The sequence below is a fragment of the Rana temporaria genome, chromosome 3 (assembly GCF_905171775.1).
Source record: "Rana temporaria chromosome 3, aRanTem1.1, whole genome shotgun sequence".
NCBI lineage: Eukaryota > Metazoa > Chordata > Amphibia > Anura > Ranidae > Rana > Rana temporaria.
In genome coordinates, this window is record NC_053491.1 from 400,176,496 (window position 1) to 400,193,010 (window position 16,515).

The 16,515-nt window shown below is 44.3% G+C and overlaps 1 protein-coding gene across 3 annotated transcripts in view; it reads left to right on the forward strand.

The window, feature by feature from the left end:
* SLC23A2 (solute carrier family 23 member 2) overlaps positions 1-16,515 on the forward strand; it is a 258,087-nt gene that overhangs the window by 230,124 nt on the left and 11,448 nt on the right. For 2 of the 3 annotated variants that reach the window (XM_040345915.1, XM_040345914.1), the window contains 2 exons: positions 10,279-10,426; positions 12,310-12,415. In XM_040345915.1, the coding sequence (XP_040201849.1) occupies positions 10,279-10,426; positions 12,310-12,415 (254 nt within the window). Of the gene's footprint in view, positions 1-10,278; positions 10,427-12,309; positions 12,416-14,858; positions 15,533-16,515 lie in introns of those variants that run through there. The other variant, XM_040345916.1, reaches the window with a different exon arrangement.

Below are 16,515 nucleotides of genomic sequence, written 5' to 3' on the forward strand. Positions count from 1 at the left end.
TAGTCAATGCAGCCATTGTAGTTTAGAAACAGGTAAAACATGCATGGTAATAACAGTACTATCATACTGAGTATGAGGGTGGTAGATCAGACCGGCAAGGAGAAAATGGGCATCCGACCTCCGGCAGACGCAAGAGATATGTATCGGGGTAGGAAGGTGCAGCATCAGTAGTAGGGACGATACAGAGAGCAATGAGCAATACGCAGTTGAGGTAGTCACAAGAGGGGTGGCAAGTTCAGGATGGGAGTGGTACACGACGAATCGAGGTGGTCCTCCAGCGAGGTTGCACAGAAGATGAAGGGATAGTAGAAGAAAAAACAAAGTCATATAACCATAGGCCAACATGGCCAAACTTATGTGCTCGTAGGCAAGGTGGGGCCGCAGCCAAATCCACATGGGGGCAACAGTGGAAGTGCACCAAAGTGTTCAAACTTCTCAGCAGCTAAAACAAAGTAGCCCAATTAGTAAAATGTGGATTAAACATCAGCAGCTTCTCCGCCTTGGAATAGGAACAAACAGGTAGTTGTCAGCGATAATTAAATCAGAGTATTACCCGTCCTGTTGAGCGCGGCGTTGGATGCGACCATCACGGATTGAGCGTTCCTCTCTGTCCAGCCACTGTGCGGCCGAAGACGGAAGGTCAAAAAAGTGAACGGAGCCTAGAGCTTCCACCCTTAGCTTGGAGGGGTATAGCATAGCATATTTTACATCTAGAGCTCTGAGGCGGCGTTTAATGTCTATAAACTTTGCACGTTGCTTTTGTAGCTCAGCAGAGAAGTCAGGGAAGCAGGAGATTTTAGCATTATCAATCTTCATGGCTTCAGGTTTAAGCCTAGCATTGCGCAGTATAGCATCCCTATCTTTATAATGGAGCAATTTAAACAGAAAGGGTCTTGGAGGGGCCCCCGGTGGCAGAGGCCGAGAAGGCACTCTGTGTGCTCTCTCAACTGAGAATAATGGAGTGAAAGCTTCTTTGCCAAAAGCAGTCACCAGCCAGTTTTCAATAAACTCAACAGGGTCCTTTCCTTCAGCTCTTTCAGGCAAACCAACCAGTCTCACGTTATTCCTTCTCATTCTGTTCTCTAATTCCTCTAATCGGGATGAGTGTTGAGTGAGGAGATGGTTATTATATGAGAGATCTCTTTGCATGGGGGCCATGTCATCCTCAATGGAGCTTATCCTGCCCTCTGCAGCAGAGGTTCTTTCCCTCAATTTTTGTGCATCTTGCCTCAAAAATGTTATTTCCGCTTTAACCCCTTTGATGTCAGCAGTCAGGGCAGCTAGGGAGGTATTGCACGTGGTAATGGCCGCAAAAATGTCTCTAAGTGAGGGCTCACTATCAGAGGCAGGGCTGGGGAGAGACTGCGGCCTAGTGGGGTTGCTATTAGGAGTACTCACGGCGCTCCATAGGAGTTCCGGGCCTCCGCCATCCTCCAGAGGGACAGTATCGTCCGTATCAGATGTTCCCCCGGTCAGCTCGCTCTGTCTCTCCGGGAGAGCGCCGGGACCCGCATCCAGTACTCTGGAGAAAAGTCTCTCCGCTCCATCCCTGTGCTTCTCCTTGGCTGTGCGGGAGGCCTGCGCGCCATCTTGGCTTGCCATGCTGTCTGCAGCTCGGTTTGCGTTTTGCTTCCTAGCCGCCGACATTCTCCTCGGATCTAGGAACGGAGGGCACCGGGATGATCAGGGCACTGTTCCGCAGCACTTGGGCACCAAGACCAGGCAGGACGGGCAGCGTGCAGGATGGATGTCAGGAGATTCGGCGGAGAGAGCTGAGAGTGCGTCCGGTTACATCGGCTGCCTGGCCACGCCCCCCCAGTTTCTAGATTTTAATGTCAAAGCTTAATTGAACAAACTGAAGTTAGAAGCTGATTGGTTACTATGCACAGCTGCACCAGATTTTGCACTTTCCAGTTTTAGTAAATCAACCCCATTGGGGGGATTTACTAAAATTAGCACACAAAATCTAGTGCAGCTGTGCATAGTAACCAATCAGCTTCTAACTTCAGTTTGTTCAATTAAGCTTTGACATTAAAATCTAGAAACTGTATGGTTACAATGCACAGTTGCACCAGATTCTGTTTTCACCCATTTAATTAAGGCTCCAGTCACTAGCGCAACTTTAAAGTGCTTTTGGAGCATGACTTTGATGAGACTTTACACTCTCTGGACTTAAATTGCATCAAAAATCTCACCAAAGTAGTGCAGGCACCTTTTCAAAATCACTGTGATTTTAAGTCGCACCGATCTGAACGGATGCAATTGAAAGGAATGGGGTGCGACTTATGGCCACAGTCGCATGACAAGTCATGCTAGTAGTGTGAAGGGAGCCTTAATGTTTCTCCCAAATTTGTACACTTGTGCTGAAGTCTGTATTTATCTTCCCTAGAAGGCATAGGTAGTCTGTACAGCCTGGTAAAATCAATGACAGGCTGATACTAATCTTCACAAACACTGTTGACTGTACATCCGTGCGGGACTGATGCATGGCTCTGAATGCAGACAGACTGCATTCAGAGCCATGCATCAATTTTGCACAAACCAAAATGCTGGCGGATTGCTGCAGCCTGTTATTTATTTACCAAGTTGGCTGTGCGGCTGCACTGACCACCTGTGCCCCCCGGGTGGATAAACCCAGCCCTTTTCACAGGTGTATGAATCGGTGCGTTCATGTTAATGTTTGAACTGTATTAGAAAAATGGTCTCTGTTGAGATCATATTAATAGTGAAAATCACGGAAAAAGGAAGGATGATGTAATTAAACTCACTCCCTTATTCCCCCACCAACTTACAAATAGTCCATTTAAAACGAAAATTCCTTTTAATGTTTCACTTTTTGCTTTGTTTTTATCTTAATTTATTCTTCATTTAATACCTGTTTTTATAGAAATTTTCCATCCTTCCCCAGACTTTAATCTGTTTTTAATCTTTTTGCTCATACGCCCCCTCCTGCTGCTTTTAACGATTACATTGCCAATTTTTTTTTTTTTTTTTTTTAGATTCCATATTTAACTCCAAATTCATATGGCCAAGCAGGCTGTTTAAATCTACCACCAGCTGTGCTGTGTGTATGGTGTATACAGGGTGCATATTTTAAATAATATGGGTGCATTTATTTTAAATATATATATAAAAAAAAAGTGGACTTATCCTTTTAGGCAGGTTAAATTGTGAGAGAGCTTGTCCCTTTAAGTGTTACTAAACCCAGAACCCTGCATTCACTATATTTGGTCGTACACAGAATATTGAAATGCAATAATTTTTTTTAAACAAAATGACATCTTTATTGAAAAGAGAAACAAACATTTAAAAGTGCAAAGCACCATAATCGAAGGATGAATGGTGACAGTTTCATACGGAGTAAAGATGTCAGAATTAACAGCACGTGTGATACCAAGAACATGAACAGTGGAAATGGCAGTGATACACAGATAGTTATTTATACATACATAGTTATTGACACACATGGTGTGCAGACTGTTAAGTAGCCACGTAGAAAGTATACAATGAATAATGCATTGTACCCATAAGGTAGACAGAGTGATTCATTCATCCACTATGCATGTAAAGGGTTTTCCCTTACCATCTAATCCATATCTTATTGTACTTATTCGGGCACCCTCTATGAATGTATAGGACTATTTTTATAGGGCAACATTTTAATAATGGCCGCGATCCAATTCGGTATGGTCGGAAGTGACTCCCTGAGCCAAACTCTTGCAATTAACAATTTGGCAATAAAGCGTAGAAAAATATTAAGCTGTTTATACTCCTCCGAGGTGGGAAGAAGGCCCAATAAGCATATTTTAGAGCATAGGGTTAGTGGGGAGCCCATTTGGTCACGTAGGAAATGTACCATTTGTGTCCATTACCCTTGGATAACAAGACAAAGACCACATTAGATGGTAAAAGGTGCCACTGGTCTCACCACATCTGGGGCATGCTGGGTTGTAATTTGGCCAATATTAAGATGAATGAATAGGCGTTGGGTAGGACCTATTTAACCACTTCAGCCCCGGACCATATTGCTGGTCAATGACCGGGGCCCCTTTTTGCTATTCGGCACTGCGTCGCTTTAACTGACAATTGCGCGGTCGTGCGACGTGGCTCCCAAACAAAATATATATATATGGGGCATGCCAGAAGATATAAAGGATTAGCTCTGTGCCAGTCACATGCACCCCCACCCCTCAAAAAACAACTCTTTAGCAATACACACCAAAGTGAGCATGTGCAGAGTGCCCCCAAGATTTGCATTTGGGACAGTGTAAGTAGGGGAGGATCAGAAAAGACAGGATCAAAGAGCTTTTTTTACACAATGCACAGGATGCACCCCTTAGGTTCCACACTGAGTATAACAAGCATGCTTTACTGCATATACAGACTGATTTTACTGTTGTGGGTTTAGTAACACTTTAAAATGATCCTTTGTGATGCCGAATTAACAGCTGTGTCTGTTAAAGGAAAAAACATTTTTTGCTGAAATTACTGTTTACAGGGTATATAGACATAAAAGTTAACTGATTCCTTTTAAAAATAGATTAAATTCAATCCTATAATGTGCCTACAGTTTCACTTTTGTTTTTTAAACTGGTTTCATGTTTCTGTGAAGTAAAGAGACCCACAGAACAAAAACAAACAAATCCAGGGCAGTGTTTTGTTTTTAAAATGAATCTGATTGGTTCTGTTAAGTTTTAGACACACAGTAATGACAGCTTAGACCATCGTGAAAAGCTCCCAGTATGATGGTTATAAGGAAACAGGCAACCAGGAAGTGTGGAGATCAGAGCAGTTTTACAGCAACATCAAAGCAAAAACGAGCAATGAGGACATGAAACCAGTACTACAGTAAGGTAAAGGAAGCTATTTAGCTAAAAAAATAAATTCCTTTAGTGATCCTTTAAGTTTACCTCTTTTACGGCCTTGGTGCTGCTATGGGGTATTACACAGGTCTAGAATACCTTGAATTAATATATCTTCGATAAACCAAGAAGTGTGCCTACCCCCCTTCCTTTCTTTCACCATAGAATTAGTTATACACGTCTTACTTTACGTGATGGGCATGCTGTGCTTTACATTTCCTTTGTTTTTCCTTTTACCCTTGTTCTCATTTCTTGTACACATTTTCCAACTTCTGCTTTTAACCCTGCACATGTTTTTCTGGCTTTGCTTAAGACACTGTTCCTTTTTTATTTATTTATTTATTTTTGTACCATTCATACTTGTGTAATCGAGCAGTGAGTGCATATAAACACATTTTTGAAACCCATGATGTGGAGGGTAGAACAATTAGCCCAGCCTGTTGGCTGAGCCATACTTAATAGAAATGTTGCCCTATTGGGCTGCATTCTCTGTGTACACTGCTCTGACTCACCTGTGTGCATAAACCCAGTTGATGCCAGAAGAGGCAGCAATACATAGAATGATGATGGTGTGTTGCTGCCCCCTTCTGTCTGGTCAGGGACTGTGCTAAAGAGCAGAACTGGTAGGCTTGGCCCTATAGAAATCATCTTGTACTTTTGCCGTTGCAGTGCTAATATTCCCCCGCTTGTGGCTTTCCCTCCATTAGAGCAGTGTACACAGGGACTTTGCATATCTTGTGTTTTTCGAACGCTGGTCTCAGGATGCATCGTTCTAGGAAAAGGATTCTTGTAGAGACCAAGGTAATATTGTGCATTCACTTGATATGTTGTCTTTTGGTCACCAGAAATACATGCAGTTATTTTAATGATTGACAAGTGTGTAAGGCTGGTTATAACATTGACATTCAGGTTTTGAAAATGAAGGGAAGCAATAATTACTGCCTGCCTTGTTTCAAAGTCGCTCATCGCCTCCTGAAATGTGTTAGGGTTTGGAGTTTTCAGCACTATAACCACGTGGGTCCAGAATGGAAATAGAAAGTTTCTGCATATCTCCTATTGTGTTCTAATACTGGAGCATTAAGGTACATGCACAGTGGGCTGGATTGTATCACTCTTGGCAAGCTTATGGTTGTCTTGGAGATGATTTATCTTCACTGTGAATGCAAGTGTAGCACACGCTACATGAGCCGCACATACAAGCTTGGTCTTCTACATTAACATAGAAAGGAATTTTCTCTAAGGGCCCATTAAAGCGTTTTTTATGTACAGTAAATGTACATACATCTCCCCATAGAAAAAGGTGAAAAACTGATGATGCAGCCTTACACTGCACTTTGACATATGTTCACGTGCACTTTATTGCATTTATCTTGATTTAAATATAAAACACATCCAGCAAAAATGCAAAGGTGTGAAATGACCCACAGTACATGTCCTGGCACAAATGTAAAGCAGGCTTGGTCCAATCACCAGTGAAAACTTGCCTAAAGTATGGCCATCCAACACTGATTCATTGCACAGTTTAATTTGATGAATCTGTAAGTAAACAAAAATGTACCTTTTAGCCTTTAAAGAAGAATTTCAGGTATGGGTATTTTATTCCTAGTTACTTTGGTTCAGCTTGGACCAATGTAATTATGTAGGTACCATACCTGGCCGATGCTACTGGAAGCTGGAATCGCCAAACTAGACACGGCTACTCCAGTGATCTCTATTTACAAAGCATTCTCAGAATAGCGCCCGTGCCAAGCAGCTGAATTCCTGTGTTCAGTAAGCAGCAGGCCAGCTGCTCGGCGCGGGATGTGGAAGCAAATGGAGATGACTGAAGTAGTGGTGTCTGCTTCAGTGATTTCCAGCCTCATCAGCCAGGTATGGTATATGCATATGTAAAGTGGAAAGGAATGCCACTACTCCGACGAGCCCAGGTGAAAAAACAATACCGAGCAATCTCAGCCTATTGGTCTCCACCAAACACAGACAGCTACCAGTGTAACTATGTATAAAATATCAATACTTGGAATTCATGTTTTATTCTCATATGAAGTAGAGGACCTTTGTACTTGTGGCAGTGCCTAGGCACACACAGAGGAATCTGTCTAGAGTTTGCTAGGCATACCCTGCCCACCTCTGATTACTGAAGTAAACTGATGTTGTCACCAGGGAGCCCAGTCTAAGAGCTGGCTGCCAATAGAATGCACCTCCACTAATTTAGCAGTATTCTATTGGTTACACAGTGCTGCTAATAAGTTGCAACTGCCTTGTGTTGCACTGTCTGAAAAAATAAATATAGATATATACATATACACACTTGCCTAGCTGGATGCAGCATTGGTCAGCTAATCACTCAGCTCTCAGTCTTCTTATTGGTCACCGGCTCTCTGCCCTGCCCCTCCATTGCTCACATTATCACTGGGCTGTGGAGGGCCCGGAAGCTTGCTGAGTGACTGATCCTGCTGCCGCTCCAGGAATCTGGGTGGATCCCGACCCTATGGTCAGGATCTTTCCAGAGCCTGGACTGGCTGACATCAGCCGACAGCTGGCTTTAGTCCACCGTCGGCTGAAAACGGGTCACAGGAGTGCAGATCGAAGAACTGCACTTCCGTTTATCGATGGAAGTACAGCAAAAAAAAAGCTTTGGCTATACTTCTCCATTAAGCTTATCGGTTTTTCATCAAGCTGAACAAAATTGCAGGTGGCCATTGTGCCTGATCTGAGCCCTGTCAGCAGGGAGAGTTGTACAGAGCTTTTTTAAGCTACTGACATTTTTTTTCTGTATGTGGAAGTTGTACTATGTTCACATTTTCACATAACCTTTTGTAAGTCTCCCTCCCTTTAGATATTCTTTTAATTTGCACATTCTTTGCACTGAAAAATAGTTGCCCATAGTTCTTCCATATGATCTTACCAGCAGACTTTAATGCTACTTCCTCCTGTCTATCTAACTGGTGTAGTTATTAACAATACGAGATGTGTAGAAACGTACTATTCCTTACTGTACCAAAATGTTATATAAACTCTGAGGGAATGTGTCATACAATGCCTTTCAGAGAGGGAGCATGCACATTTGAAGCTGCTATCTTAAATGCTGGCTTTAGCTTTATTTAAGCTGTTAAGACTGCAACAAGCTTCATTAAGTGTTTAGGGCTGGGTTCACACAAATGCATATTGGATATGGGTTTCCTCACATCCAATTTGCATGTCAGGAGATGGAGTCGTTTCACACATCCCCGGAGCGAATTGCACAGGAGTCCTGTGCGTCTTCTGGTCCGTTTTCAAGTCCGAATTCAGCCCAAATATCGGACTGAATGGGACCTGAAACGGTGAACAGGGACGCACCGGACCCCTGCTGTGAGCCGCTCCGTGCGACAGTGTCAACCCAGCCTAAAGCTTGCTGGGAGTCTACTGAAGTCCCGTGAAAGATTGCATAGAGCTACAGATATTTTCAGTTGAAACATATAAAACAAACACAAGAGGGCGCCTCCGTTTAGGTGTATCAATTTTTCAAAAATAATAAAAGACAATAAATATGCACTCTCTAGTTACAAGTGGATCAAGACTCTAGCACTAGGGAAGCTTTCAGAACTTTAAGCAAACTGCTAAAAATCTAGCTGAATGATTTGAAAATGCCTACTGAAAACTATGGCTATATGACCGATTCTAGTAGACCAGGAACAAGTATAAAACAATAGTTTTAACTTCACTTGGATATTCTTTGCACGATTGTTCAGGGTCAGAAGTCCCGTACCCCCCCACCCACGGAAAAAAATGTACATTTACTGTAGCTGCTGACTTTTAATATTGGGCACTTACCTGTCCTGGAATCCAGCGATGTCGGCACTGTAGCCAATGTTTCCATTGGCTCTTGGGTGCTGCCACTGCCGTTCGTAGTAAGGGAACCCGGCAGTGAAGGCTTTTATCTTCACAGCCAGTTCCTTACTGTGCATGCGCAAAGCGTGCTGTGCTTTCTGTCAAAAACAGGTACCCGCTCCCCCCCCCCCGAAAGGTGTCAAATGTGGCACCGGAAGGTTGGAGGGGGCTGGTAAACGGAGCTTCCACATTTTGGGTGGAACTCCACTTTAAAGTATTGAAAATAAAAATAGCCGGGTACCGGTAATTTATGGAGGGTAGCACCTTTTATTTCTCTCAGTACAGGATTACTTTATTTGCTAAGACGGGGTAACGATATCGGATGGGTTAGCAAAAAGATTAATAAAGCGTGCACCACTCCTCTAAACTGATAAAATAAAGCACATCCTGCTTGTAATTAACAAGGGGGGCACAAGCCCGTTTTGGTAATTGGTGGTGATATGCTCTGTCTTCTATGTCATCTCTGCACCAAACACAGCATGGAGAGCTGGAGCTGCTTGCTCTGGTTCCCTCTGTGTTTAAAACTGCGACGATCACCTGGTTAAATAGGTTCAGGACCCACATCAGTTTCTATTTCACTGTAAAATAGAAATTGGCATGCGTGGCACAAATGTATTTTGTTACAGGTACTCATATTAGACCAACAATTTTTACGCAGCATTTTACATATATATTGTCCATTCACATCAGTCCCTGCTTTCAAGCAGCTTCCAATCTAAGATCCCTAACTCACATTCACACATACACATACCAGGGCCAAGTTAGACAGGAGCATAGAATAGACCTGAAACGGCCGTTGGCAACAGCCAGTAATGGCAACTGAAAGTTAAGCATGTCTTTCACCTAAAATTGTAAATTTATATCTGCAGCATGCTTTGCTATGGCAAAATAAGTCTGGTACAAACTATGCACAGTAACTAATCCGCTACTTATTTCAGCTTGTTCAGTTAGGTTAGACAATAAAACCTGGAAGCTGATTGGTTACTATGCAGAGCTGTACTAGATTCTGTGTGCTCAAGCGTTAGTATATCTCCCCCCATTAATTTGTACCGATTATGGAGAATGCTATTGGTAATTCCTTTTATTCACTTCAGATCGAAGACCTTGAATATGACTTGGTCATCATTACAAGGTGTTGCAGTGCATATTTTGACACCACTGGGAACCATTCTAAAATTAACATAGTCAAAAAGCAATTTGGCATTTTATGATATTTCTAGTAGTAATGTAAATCTCATCGGAATAATTTTTTTAATTGAAGATCCTAATGGGTGTATCTTAAGCCAAACATTTTTTATATAGTGTTGAGCAGAGTGTGGAAGGTTTTCCCGCCCTTTTCTGTTCTGTGACAGTGGTCATCAGGACAGATGGACATGGTGGACCTTCAACAGGGACACAGGCAGCAATAACAACCTGTTCCAACCCTTCCCTACTCTTTCCAAACATAAAACAAAATGTAGCTCTAGGTACACTTTAAACTGAACCTTTTAGACTGTTTTTACCACAGGACATGCGCTAATATTGACTTGTATTGTTTGTCCTCTTGTAGTTCAGTGGGGTCTGCCCACTGTGTCTGCTGCTGGGGTCATCGGAATGCTAAGTGCTGTAGTTGCGAGCATCATTGAGTCTATTGGAGATTACTATGCTTGTGCCCGCCTTTCGTGTGCCCCACCTCCTCCTATTCATGCCATTAATAGGTAAGTTTGGTTGTTTCTTGGAATATATGAAGATATGAGTGTCTTTTTATATTGTATGAATGTTTTTATTAGGGTTGTCCCGATACCACTTTTTTAGGACTGAGTACAAGTACCGATACTTTTTTTCAAGTACTCGCCGATACCGAATACCAATACTTTTTTTAAAATGTGTCCCCAAATGCAGCCATGTCCCCCCACAAATGCAGCCATGTCCCCCCACAAATGCAGCCATGTCCCCCCACAAATGCAGCCATGTCCCCCCACAGATGCAGCCATGTCCCCCCACAGATGCAGCCATGTCCCCCCACAGATGCAGCCATGTCCCCCCACAGATGCAGCCATGTCCCCCCACAGATGCAGCCATGTCCCCCCACAGATGCTGCCATGTCCCCCCACAGATGCAGCCATGTCCCCCCACAGATGCAGCCATGTCCCCCCCATATGCAGCCATGTCCCCCCATATGCAGCCATGTCCCCCCCATATGCAGCCATGTCCCCCCCCATATGCAGCCATGTCCCCCGCCATGTCCCCCCCCATATGCAGCCATGTCCCCCCCCATATGCAGCCATGTCCCCCCCATATGCAGCCATGTCCCCCCCATATCCAGCCATGTCTCCCCCATATCCAGCCATGCCCCCCCATATATGCAGCCATGTCCCCCTTACCTACATGCTGCCATGCCGCGCTGCCGCTTGGTTAATACGGGCGGGGAACATTACAGCTTTCATTTGAATAGCTGTAGTCTTTCGCGCCGCACTGCGTATAGACACTCCCCCTTGCTCGGGATTAGACAGTTCACCCGAGCAAGGGGGAGTGTCTATGCGCGGCGGGAAACACTACAGCTATTCAAATGAAAGCTGTAATGTTCCCCGCCCGTATTACCCAAGCGGCGGCGGCAGCGGGGATGCACAAGTATTCTATTTAGGCATCGGGGGTATTTGCGGGAGTACGAGTACTCCCGCAAATACTCGGAATCGGTACCGATACTAGTATCGGTATCGGGACAACCCTAGTTTTTATCTTTTCGCATTTATTATTTTTAGCCATGGTGTTACTCCACACTCCTCCAGATATCAGGTAGAGAATGAGAAAAAGAAAAAAAGGCGCACCAGCCTAGTGCATTATGCTTCAGATATGTTTTATTAAAAATAGATAAAAAGAAAACTACTCACAGACGTAGGTGAATGGCTCACAATGTAAATAGTCTCCAAAGTAGCAGCATTGAGTCTAAAACAGATGTACTCCATGTGGTCACAGAGGAGATGACAAGGGCCACTGCAGGCTGACGCATTTCGAAGGATTGCCTTCTTCCTCAGAGCCCAGCAGTCTCTGCTGGGCTCTGCTGCTACTTTGGAGACTATTTACATTGTGAGCCATTCCCCTACGTTTGTGAGTAATTTTCTTTTTATCTATTTTTAATAAAACATATCTGAAGGATAATGCACTGGGCTAGTGCGCCTTTTTTTTTCTTGTTCTCGTTGACTGTTAGGATGCCCCTATCCCTGAGGGCAGCAAAGCCTGTGACATAGACCATCACGATACATAGACTTTATGGTAATCCATTCGTGTGCAGAAGTGTTTGTTTTCTGCTATCAAAATATCAGGTAGAGAACTTGGTTTTCCCCTCTCTAAAGTCTGGGCTGCCGCGTATCCCTGCCCTCCTATGGGTTGCTATCATCACATGACCAGAAGGCCACAGTCTTGGCTAGAAGAGTTGGCTGCCTTACCAGTTAGACATTTGTTAAATACTGATACTGTATGCTTTTTTTTTGTACACATTTCAGGGAATAGTCAAATTTTAACTGACAGTGTAAATTAATCTTCTACAATATCATTCCATGCAGATTTCTCTTACTGATATAATTATTTTGTCTGTATACAGGGGGATATTCATTGAAGGCCTCTCTTGTGTCCTGGATGGGGTGTTTGGCACTGGCAATGGATCCACATCATCTAGCCCTAATATAGGCGTTTTGGGGATAACCAAGGTAAGTCATAAATTGGACCATATTTGACATCTTGGATGTGAATGGCCATGTGGGCTCACATTTGTTTGTGAGGTTTACAGTACATCATCTTGGCCAGGGCCTAATTGTACTTTTGCAGAGACCTGGGATTTGTCAGCAGATGCAAGTCAGGCTATATGCAGTGGGACTTTTTTTTTTTACCTTTGCTTATACAGCTTTGGCACTGTAGGCTGAAGTGGAGGTGGCCTGGCCCCCAGTACAAGGACTCCTAGTAATGACATCTTTGTAACCTGATGACTATATTACTCACTGGATTATAATATTTAGCTTAGAGCATGACATATGCCTATAACCCTTCAGCCTATTAAGGTGGCTGCAGTCCTTTTTGGTGCACCTATTCCCTGTAGTTTCCCCCGGGACATATACAGTATGTGACTGGCACATGATAGCACATATGTATTCCTATATGTTTCTGACGAAGCTGATTAGAGAAACACGTCAAAAGCTACCACCATTTCACTTTGACTACCATGATATTCTGAAGGTTTAAAGCTAGGGGACTACATAAATACTGATGGTGATTGGTTTAAGAGTAGCCAGTGTTGCCGTATAACATAGGTGTCCTCATATGTTATGCCTCTGTATTCTTTTTGGCCGTCAATATTTTATATGTGACTTTAATGTTAAACCAAATAAAAATTAAGTTTTGATATGTCTGCCTGCGGAATAGCTAAATACCTGTTGTTCACTTCACTTCATTTTGACTGCATCGCTTTGGTTGTTTGGTCGAGTGCGGCAGTCCAGGATCTTCTTCTGTCAAATGCACCTGTGCATAGCCAGCACCCTTTTGGTTTAGTAGGACAGAAGCAAAGCCAAGGGATCAGCAGTTTTTAGAGCTGTATCATCTCTCACTTCAGCAGGAACCAGCCGAGGTTCAAACCATTAATGGGCAGGCTGAATGTACAAAGTTGATCGGTTTATCAACTTGGGTACAACCAGCCTGTCGGATTTTCTTGCGACTATCGCTAGCGGGTAATACAGTGAAAATGTGGATGTATTGCTAATCTAATGATGTGCTCAAATAAAAACTAAGGTTACCAATTATTAGTGCAATTATTTTTACAGCAATAAGTTGTTGTCCAGCTTAATGATTCAAACATTCAAAAAGGGTCACAGTGATTACTCCTTATTGCGTGTTTTCCAATGGGTGCCTGAAATCCCAGGTGCTCTGTGCTCTCAGGACTCTCACCTCAAATGTGGTGTCATATAGTCCATCTATTAACCTCTCCAGTTAGCGTAGTATTGGCCTCCTCCTCTCTACCTCTGGAGGACTCTCCATTGGTACCTCTTCTTGGATCCAATAATTGGGGTATTGTACCTTTAATATCCCATTTGGTTCATGCTGCCTGCATGCCTCACTCATGAATAGGGAGATAGCAAATAGCCTCTTATGGTGCAGTATCAGTATTTTTCAGCATTGTGATGGTTTAAACGGTTTGTTTAAAATTTAAATGCATTTTAAAACATTCAAACAAGCTTCAATTAAACATTTCTGGGCTTTACTTCTGCACACGACGCCGCATCCGGTCCACGTCTGCCTCTGCTCGCCCTTAGCGTTACGTCACAGGTCACATGACATCTCCTGATGAAGTAACCGTAACCCCAGTCGTCTTTTTTCAGGACAGCCCTTGAGATGGAGTCCCTCCCATCGACGCAGGAAACACATTGCCAACAGTTCAAAAGGCGGTCCCTCAGGTCCCTGGTCAGTCATTGTGTTTCCTCCATCGGAGGAACATGTTGCCGGAGGAACAACACTATAGGACTTCATCTCTCAGGAGCTGCCTGCAGGGAAAAGAGAGGCTGCATAGAGGACTGGATCCCTCCTATCACCTTCTTAGAAGTCTCACCACCTTGGTGCTGGGCTCGGGTACCGTCCAGCAATACCGGAGCAGACCCGTTTTCCTCCTCTTCCTGGTTCCCGAGGTGGCCAGTGGGCAGAATGGTGCGGTTGCCCCCGGGAGTGGGTGAGTGGATCTACATTTCCCAGCTTTTCGCCGTGATCGCGGTGGGGGTCGGAGTCATTTCCGGCCGGAATCGCGTCATCTCTGTGCGCCGAGACTTCCGGTTCCGGGTCTCCCGACAGCGCGTGGGGGAGAGAAAAAGCCAGAGCTGGGCCTACAATCCCTGACCAGCGTCCAGCAATACCAGACTAGCGGCGGGATACGGAGGAAGGGGCCACCATGGAGGCTAATCCCCAGGATACTCCGGAGGACGTAGGCACCAGTCTAACTTAGGTAGGCTGCTGGGCATGCCCTGTACTGGGTTGTTATAGGCTAGGTGTGGCGGCTGGGAGTTGCTCCATGGGGGTCACTGTCCCGGGGGAAACAATAGCAGTGGTGGCAGCACGTGTGTTCCTTAAAGGGGAAGGTCTGTTTTTTAAAAGTTTCCATCTTATCCATTTCAGGCTAAGGAGGCTTCAAGGGAGGACAAGTCAGGCCGCAGGAAGTGCCCTAATTGTGGAAGCAAATTATCCTCAGGCTATGACAAGACCTTATGCAGGCAATGTATTGCAAGATTGTTGAAATCTGAGGCAGACTCCCCCTTGGCCAAGTTCCTGGGCTCATTTAAGGAAGAGATGGCTTCAACTCTTAAATCCCTTAGGGACTTCATTTCGAATGTCAACGTGTCTGCTTCCTCCAGTGGTGCAGCTATAGTTTCCCCTTCACCAAGCCCCACAATACCTAGCTCCGGGGAGCCCCGTACAGAAAGGGAGCATAGCCCCGGGTTAGTTAGGCCTGAATCTTCTGACTCTGATTCAGAACAGGAGGAAGATCAGGTCGCAGCTAACAGGATCACAAAATATAAATGATCTATCGAGAGGTAGATGAATTACTGAGTGCTATCTATGATACACTGGAGATTGAAGAGGAAGAAACTCAATTATCCAGGCATGACAAAATGTATGCTGCCCTGGGAAAGAAAAAGGCCAGAGTGTTCCCTATTCATGGTGTGCTCTCTGATCTGGTTCGCAAAGAATGGGCTGAGCCGGATAAAAAAGCTTTCTTCCCAAATTCTCTCAAAAGAAGGTTGCCCTTCAACGAGAACCCAGAGGCAGTCTGGAACAAAATCCCAAAGCTTGATGCCCCTCTGTCTAAGGCAGTGTTTCTCAATTCCAGTCCTCAGACCCCCCCAACAGGTCAGGTTTTCAGGATTTCCTTCAGATGAAAAGGCTGTGGTGATTACTAAGGCAGTGAAACTGATCAAATCACCTGTGCAAAATAATGGAAATCCTGAAAACCTGACCTGTTGGGGGGGCCTGAGGACTGGAATTGAGAAACACTGGTCTAAGGTATCTAAACAGTCTGACCTGGCCTTTGAAGATATGGGTCATTTAAAGCAGTGGTCATCAACCTTGTCCTGCAGGGCCCACTAACAGGCCAGGTTTGCAAGATAACTGAAATACATCACAGCTGATATCATTTGCTGCTCAGTGATTGCAGTATTCTAGTCTGGATCTCCCCAAGGTAATACATAAATCCTGTCCTGTTAGTGGGCCCTGCAGGACAGGGTTGATGACCACTGATTTAAAGGACATAATGGATAGGAAGACTGACATTGTCCTAAAAAGGGCCTGGGATGCTTCTATGGCAGGGCTAAAACCAGCATTAGTCACTTCCTGTGTTGCTGGGAACCTAGAGTTCTGGTTATCCCAGTTGGAAGAACACCTCAAAGCAGGTACTCCTAGGGAAGATCTTCTAAAAACTTTTCCAATGCTTTTCAAAGCAACCAGTTTTATCTCAGATGCTGCGACTGATGCGGTAAAATTTACAGTCAAGTCTGCAGCTCTTTCAGTGGCAGCCAGAAGATCCGTATGGATGAAGAGGTGGGCGGGTGACACAGCATCCAAGACACGGCTATGCAGTGTCCCCTTCACTGGAGGACCTAGTCTTCGGGCCTGAACTAGAAACCGCCCTGGAGAGAATGGCGGACAAAAATAAATCTTTTCCCGTCAAAAAGAAAAATTTCCAGAAAGTTTTTTCGTCCCCCTAAGGAATCTGAAAAAACAGGGAAAGAATTCAAGCCCAAAAAACATTGGACAGGGCAAAAAGGCCCGGTCAAGA